We start from the raw sequence: 8,139 nt of genomic DNA, 5'->3' as shown, positions 1-8,139 counted from the left end.
GATCAGCTAAACCAGCACTGGCCAAAGATAAAACCTGGGATCTTCTAACCTGTATGGTTTGTTACCACATTGGATGGTGCATTTAACTACTAAGTCAGCAGGATAGCAAAGATTTTTTTTAAAAGAAAAATCAGGCTTTTAGAAAATAGATTCCATGGGCAGTATTTTTTGCAGTGAATATGGGCCAGTGCAACTCTTAACAAGACCATAGCTGTCTGCTGGGCCTGGATGTTCGAGTCTGCAGGTGGCGCTGCCAGATATAGGCGCACCAACGCTTTAAGCTGAAGCCATCTTTTCTCATCTTCTACATAGGCTTGTTGTTTAGCGGGCGCGGACCGGAAGCATTGGTATTTGGATGGGATACAGGGGCTGAAAGTCCAGAAAAGAGTTAATGAAAAACAATAAAATAAAGGAAGAGAGCAGCGATTCAAATCGTTAGGAGACGCAGGGTAGTCGGGAAAGCGATCAGTGGAGACGTAGGAATGGAGTCGGTAAGTTTGATGGGGTCCGAACGGCTAAAGCTGTCCCTGTGGAGAGTGGGCGCGACCTTGTTCTGGAACATAAATATTTTAAACATCACAAGTTTCACATATGAGCATGATATAAATCATACAATCGTTTTATGACTAATTGCACTCTTAATTTTAGATATAATTAATTATGTTAAATATATGGTTGTATGTGTGACAGACCTACTGTTTCGAGACTAATTGTGCTTTTGGTTTATAAAAAAGCTGGGAGAATATCTTGTTAGGAAGGGGATTAAGGATTATGAAGATAGGTGTAGATAGCGATAAATCGAATACTACTGGGAAACGTTGTACTAAGGAAGGTAACCAGCCAAGGATGAATAATACAAGGTCTAAGCTTGGCTATTCGACAGTTTGGCACGATTTACCTTCGAGGGAAAGGTAAAACTTGGCAGGATTTTCCGGTAGGCGGTTAAGGGCGTGGAGTCGAATTAATAATAGGTGTGTGGTCTGTGGAAGGGGTGGATTTGATGGGCTAAATGGCCATTTCCTGCTCCATAATAAGAAAAAAGCTATTAACCTCCCATTGCGTTGCTTATTAGAGGTTAGGCTGTTACAAGGTGGATGCTGCACAGCTCTCGTTTACGTTTGGAAAAGACCTCCCAGAGAGATAGTGAAGTAAGTGTTCCTGGAAAATGAGTGTTATCCTTACCCACTACTGAATAATTATTAATCTGGGTATATGATCAATTGTTGCTTTCAAGTTCAGTCTAAATAAATGAAAGCAACTATTGTAACTATTTAGAATACATTACAACATACAAAGATTCCACTAGGAAATTTGGCATTGTTTAATGCTTCTTTGCCACAGTGTAACTGTAAACATCCTTTTGAATATAGTAACACATTATTTTTGCCCAGGAATGTTACCTCAAAAGCAGAGTTTATGCTTTACCTTAAAAAAATGGTTACCTTGGGGGCTTTCATTCAGTAATTCTGAGGGGCAGACATATAAACAGCAAGTCTTAGCATGCTCTGTGAATGACCTGTTTTCTGTTTAAGAAGCCCATGAAACATTGCATGCCAGGAGTTTTATTTGGTGCACATACTCACTGCTGGATGATGGCCCAGGTACTTGCTGAGAGTTATAATTGTATCTTTAGCTGCCAGTGATGGAAGAATAGGAAACTCAAACCTGGGCTTCTCGGAGAGGCAAAGACCTCGAACGGAAAACATCCTTGGATACCTTTTATACACAGAAAATGTTAGTGCAAAATAAGTTTCATTTTCTTTTAAATTTTGTATTTTTATGCCTTTGTTACAAACCTTTATTTCATTGCCATTTTCTTCCATTGGTTGCAGTTGCTGATTTGTATTTTCTTTTAATTAGTTTTTTTTTAACTTAATTGGTGGTTTTCATTCCTGTTTGCTATTTGCAGACTGAAATGTTTAATCCTGATTTCTTTTGTGGGTATGAAATTTGAGAGGTGTAATGCTGGAAACGTGACAGACTAGAAATGCATGTGGTTATACCATATATATGTGTATTTTTCATATATTAAGAACAGTATATCGAGTGTATACAGATACTGCTCTCCCAACATTGTTTTACATCTGTAATGAAATGTAATCTGAAAATGTTGGGTGCTTCAGACCTGCCTGAAACTTTACAAACATTTTCCAATTTGCACAGTTCCTTCAAACAATTAAACTATAATTGATTTGAGGCCCTATTTACTTAACAACTGGATCTTTTTGCCCTTAAATAATGCTCCCCCGAGCCTCCTCCCACTCTACTTCATCTCATCCTATTAGTATATGCTTCTATTCCTTTCTCCCTCGTGCTTATCCAGCTTCCACTTAAATGCATCTATGCCATTCGCCTCAACCAGTCCACGTGTTAGCGGATTCCACATTCTCACCACTCTGAGTAAAGAATTTTCTCCTGAATTCTTTCTTGGATTTATTAATGACTATCTTATATTTATGGCCCCTAGTTTTGGACTCCCCCACAATCACATTTCAATGTTACCCTGCATTGCAGATATAAAACTTTTTTAAAAAAAAAGACAGCCTTTTCTTGCTAGGTTCTTAAGACAATGAGCCAGAAACTTAAAATCACCCACAATTGACCTCAGGACTTTAAGAGCACCTATAATTATCTAATTTTTTTACCTAATAATAATTATTTGAGAGGACAAAGCAGGTTAAACACAGTTCCATCTTAGTAGCAGAACATCACAGCTGTGCTGCAGACTACCTGTGAGCAGTGCCATCGGAGATCAGTGCATATAATCGAAGTATCTGTCCTTGTACAAATAGTGATTAAAATATTAAAAGTCAGACAATACCCCAATTCTTATAGGATACTGATGACTTTTAATTTGGAGTCAAGTGCCAGAAATAGCAAAACTGTTTTGCCATGAAATGTTAAAATAATTGAGTGTAAAGAATAAAACTCATGGAATTGTAAATATTAATTTGCAAGAATTTAATAGAATAAAATATGGAAGGATTCCTGTTTCATACAATTTAATGACAGCCGTAAAGAAATTGGTTCAGCTCTTCCCACGAGGCTGGTATGAAATCTTGAGAGTAGTTCTAAATAATTCAACTATCTCCTGATTAAAATTCATTTGTCTGAACAATCTTTTTTTTTAAAAAAAGGTTGACACCAAATTCTTGGGAATGCAGCAGCACAAAAACCTGGTTGCTTTAATCTATTTATTTGACAGGTTGCACCTGTTCCATAGGTCCCCTCTGCTCCAAGCCCATTCATTAGTTATTCATGAGAAGCTAATGTTAGTACATCTCTTCCCAGCAGTGTACATTTGTGGAGTGTTGCTTCTGCTGCAGTAATGTAGCAACACTGTGAATCCAACTGTTCTTCACAGTTCCTTTTAGAAATTTGATTGAGCCACCACTGACTAATGACTTATGTAAATATTTACGTATCAGCTGCGGTACTTTGCATTGAAGGGGACGATATGATTCTATGGATTAGTGTGATAGTGTTGTGTTTTAACTGAGTCATTCCCCAATTTTACTGCGCATAGTTCCAAAACAAATAGTTAGTGTCAAACCATGAAGCACGTGAACTTAACTGTGCTTGTACTAATTTTGTATATTGAATTGGTATGTTGGGATATAATTGACTATAATAAGCATTGGGTCATTTAGAGAGGATGTGTGGTTACAACTTGGAAGAATTATGTGACTGCATCTGTGTTCCTTTTCTAAAGTTCTTATTATTGCAAGCAATCCCTGCAATCACAATTTAGGATTAACAGTAGTTATTCAGATCTTTTCCCTTCACTTTTATCCTGTCAACTTTATAACAAAATATATAGAGCACAAAAAAGACCATTTGATCCATCTCACACATCCCTTTCGATGCTGCAGTGTCCATAACTAACTTAATCTCCTGCGGGTGGTGAATAATCGTGAATAAAACTTCCAAAAAGAGATGTGCAGTTTCTCTTTCGACCCCCTCCTCCCTGTCCAAAAAATGCTCATAAAGGAAAATTTCTAAAATACTATATTACTCGAACATTGCAGCAGTGTGAGGGGGGAACTGTGGTCATGTTCCATTCTTGAGTTACTGGTGAGTGGGGGAGACTGAACTCTGTGCGGACATATTTAAATGCCCACAGAGTGCTGATTACAGGTGTCCTGTCAGAATTTTTTATGATTAAAAAGAACTGACAGGAAAGATCAGCTATTAATTAGAAATTGATTGGCAGTACAGCAAACCGCAAAGGTATAATTATACAGCGGCCAGTGTGCAGTGCAAGAAGTGCACGGCCACCTCTTCCATGTGGTCTCCTTACTAAAGCCAAACTTTGTATTTAAACAAAATTGACCGCTTTATGCTGTTTGTTTGGCATCTGTGCTGAGCAAAAGATTGTCCTCGAATGCTAAACACGCGGTACGATTGAAACCCCGCATGCTAGAATTGTCCTGATCGTTCTTCTCTGAACTCTGTCCAGTGTATTTGTGTCCTTTTATGGGTAAACTGCTTCAAACTGCATGTAATTTAGTGACCTAAAAACAGAAAATGCTGCAAACACTCAGCAGGTCAGGGCGAATTTGTGGAGAGAGAAAGACAATTCTAATGCAAGGTCATCGATCTGAAATGTTAACTCTGTTTTTCTCTTCAGATGCTGCCTGACCTGCTGAGTGTTTCCAGCATTTTCTGTTTTTATTTCAGATTTCCGCTATCTGCAGTATTTTGATTTGTGTTTTATTATGCCGTTTAGTGAGTTTCACAGGGTTAAACAAACCTGTTTTGACTAATATTCAGATGCCCTTGAGATGCATCCCAGCACTTGATCAGCATTGTGACAATAGCTTCACACTGTGAGTGCTCTCGGTGGAGGTCGATAATCGCATGCAAATCCTTTTCCACCTTTATAAATGGACAGCCGTTTATCATCTGTGTTTCATATTTTTGGTTCTGGTGTGCATTATTTTATATTGATATTCACATTAAAATCCTTTTAAATGGCATCAGTTTCCCTTGCACTGCCATCTGGCCAACTTAATTTGTAGTCATTTCCAGAATTTATAATACACACAGTCCTAGTATCTTCTATAAATGGCAGGACACCCAGAGTAGATCCTTGTGGAACTCCACCAATATCTGCTTCTCTCTTTCCACCCACCCCACCACCACCAACAGAGCCTCTTCCACTCCTCACCACTTTCTGTTGCTAGTTTTCAGTACAGCTGGCTATTTTGCCATTAATTTCATGAGTTTCAATCCTTTCTATGAACTTCACAGACCAAACATTTTTTGTATCAACTGACTTCTGAAAACCCAAGTAGATTGTAACCATTGGATTGTACTTGCATGCTAATTTATTTACCCCCTCAAAGAAATCCAGTAGGTTCATGAGGTATAGCCTGTTGCTTATAAAACCATGCTGACTATTCGTTCAGGAATCCCCTGCTAATATCGAAACGGTCCTAGGGCGGCCCCATCCTATCTTCCGAAGCTGCCCAAAGTAAAAGTTGTTGTAGAAAGTGTTTTTAGTACTGTACAGCAACACGTATAACATTAGTGAGCCAGCAAATCCCTGAAACATATAAATGCAGAATTCCTGAGACACTGACTCACAGACAAATATAAATCTGATGACCTCGCAGCCCCCAATTGTGAACACTTATGCTTTCAATGAACGTTGATAACGTCTAATATACTGTTGAACATTTCCCTGACTCTGAATGTCAGACTGACTGCCCTATAATCCCCTGAGGCCTTTTTCAATATTAGGACTGCATTCGCTATCTTCCAGTCCTAATCTGCAGTGCTCATTAACACAGTGGCTTTGTGCTACACCAGCCCTAATGAACTTTAATACTTGAAGGAAACAGGATTACTTGCAGAGGAGAAATGGTTAACTGGTGCTGGAGGAAGTGCTTTTGTTTTTCTCAAAGAACTAAACACCATTGGTTTCCCTGCTCGCTTCGAAGACACATTGTGCTGCTGTTCAGATGGTTATTCTGTGTTCTGGTATGTTGATTTCTATTGGGTAATTCAACTGCGTCATATCATCCTGTTGTAAGAATAAACTGTTCAAAGCTAAATTGTTTTATGGTACGCCTTGTGTTAAAAATGAATACAAAGTTTAAATAAATACTAAATACTACTGAACTGCAATTGGTGATGTAAATTACAGCGCCATCAATTCAATGTAATTATTCATAGTGGGAGGAGGGAGAAAGATTTCTCCGGTGTATTGTACAGCCCAAGAGCAGTTAATGTGTGGTTCAACACTGAGACAATTACAGGTTGCACCATGTAGTTCTGGTCAGTATGTCTGTTTGTAATTGCAAACTATGATTCACTTGTGTGGCCTGGCTGTGAATGGCATTGGGATACTCTTCAAAGATGCTTTTATACTGTGTGAGATCTGTACCAGCGATGTCAGTTCCCAGTGTACGGGTCTCGGCCAGCCGGCTGCCACCTGAAGATAGATCCGCTAGGGTATCTCATCTTTTTAGTGGCTCAGTTGGTAGCACTTTCGCCTCTGAGTCGGAAGGGCATGGATTCAAGTCCCACTCCAAGGACTTGAGCACATAAACCAGTCTGACGCTCCAGTGCCGTCTTTCGGATGAGACGTTAAACCAAGGCCCTGTCTGTTCTCTCAGGTGGGCGTAAAAGATCCCATGGCACTATTCGAAGGGCAGGGGAATTCTTCCTGGTGTCCTGGCCAATATTTATCCCTCAATCAACATCACTAAAACCATGACGACCTTGCTGTGTGTAATTTGGCTGCTGCGTTTCCTACATTAAAACAGTGACTACGCTTCAAAAAGTACTTCATTGACTGTAAAGTGCTTTGGAACATCTTGAGGTCATAAAAGGTGCTATATAAATGCAAATTCTTTCTTTCTGTCTTTTCTTTTAACTGGGTCTTCCTGGCAGCCGGGTTGAGTGAAGCTGGAAGATTTACATTCGTGTTAAAGCCAGCTGCACCAGACCCGTGAATGGGGAACCAGCGGTGCTACTACTGGTCTTGCACAGTGTAAAGTATCTTGTGCTTGTACTCGTGGAGTTACACTTGTGACTAACTTTAGCCATTGAATGAATCCTTTGATCTCATCTGAACTATTTTGTGGCATTTTTACAACGCTGTGTTTGAGAATGTGTCTGTCTGTATGTTCCAACGAGAGCTGATGTTTTTATTTTCAAAGTTTAATATTTCCAAAAAGGGAGGTCAAGAAGGAAAAAAAACCAGTAGAAATCTGACAAACACAAAGTGCTGAAAATGGACATCAGGTTGGTTAGCACTGGAAAGATAAGTTAACATGGCAGCTGGGATCATTCATCAGAACTGGTGTGGTCACTGGCTGTCCTTTTAATCACATAGATAAGTACAGATGAGGAAGGACATTCAGCCCATCTAAAACATCCTTGAATCAAAACCTACAGCCCCCCCAACACAGTATCTAATGGCCTTTAGACAGACTCCAGAGTTTTTGCCTCTATTACCCTACCCAGAGCCCATTCCATTGATTACTCTGACAAAGTGCTTCCTGACATTAGTCCTGAACTTGCCTTTTCCCAGTTTGTGCCTGTTTTCTCTTGTCCTCTGGTCATTGTTTAACTTGAAACAGAGCTCAGGATTAACCTTTTGTATTCCACTGAGTATCTTTTATGTACTTCTATAAGGATCCCTCTCATTCACCTCCTTTCATGGTTGGAGACCCAAGTTTTTCTAAGCTTTCCTTGTAACCCAGTCACTCTTGACACTAAACCTCCTGGCCCCTCTGCACCACTTCCAAGGCTTTGGTGTTTCCCTTCTGCCTCAGTGATGCAAGCTGAACACTTATTCAAGGTGTGGTCTGACCAGAGCACTCTACAGCTTCAGCATGATGGCCTCCGATTAAATTTAGGTTCAGCATTCTGTTTGGTTTATTTGTTGCTCAGAAATCGGGGGCTAACCTGAAACGTTAAATTTTATCCTTCAGATGCTGACTGGCATTCTGTGCATCTCTAGCATTTCTGGTTTTCCTTCCTTCCTCTTCTCTTTCTTCCCCACCCCCCCCACTGCTCCAAAAAAAAACCCTAATTATACTTTGTTGTGAGGTTTATTTTAATATGGCAATAAAATCCATTCTTCACTTAAAAATTATAAGGATTAATATTAAATGGGCATTCAAA

The 8,139-nt window shown here is 39.5% G+C and overlaps 1 protein-coding gene across 2 annotated transcripts in view; it reads left to right on the top strand.

Moving 5' to 3' along the window:
• Positions 1-310: 310 nt before the first annotated feature.
• The window catches only part of LOC137307222 (5'-AMP-activated protein kinase subunit gamma-1), a 50,587-nt gene continuing 42,758 nt past the window's right edge, over positions 311-8,139 (top strand). For both annotated transcript variants that reach the window (XM_067976635.1, XM_067976634.1), the window contains exon 1: positions 311-491. Coding sequence is in view for 1 of the 2 variants with exons in the window: in XM_067976634.1 (XP_067832735.1) it covers positions 483-491 (9 nt within the window). In the remaining variant the exon portion in view is untranslated. The remainder of the gene's footprint in view (positions 492-8,139) is intronic.

This window comes from Heptranchias perlo, chromosome X (genome assembly GCF_035084215.1).
Source record: "Heptranchias perlo isolate sHepPer1 chromosome X, sHepPer1.hap1, whole genome shotgun sequence".
Classification (NCBI taxonomy): domain Eukaryota; kingdom Metazoa; phylum Chordata; class Chondrichthyes; order Hexanchiformes; family Hexanchidae; genus Heptranchias; species Heptranchias perlo.
Note: the sequence above shows the minus strand (reverse complement) of the source record. Positions and strands in the feature narration are given on the sequence as shown.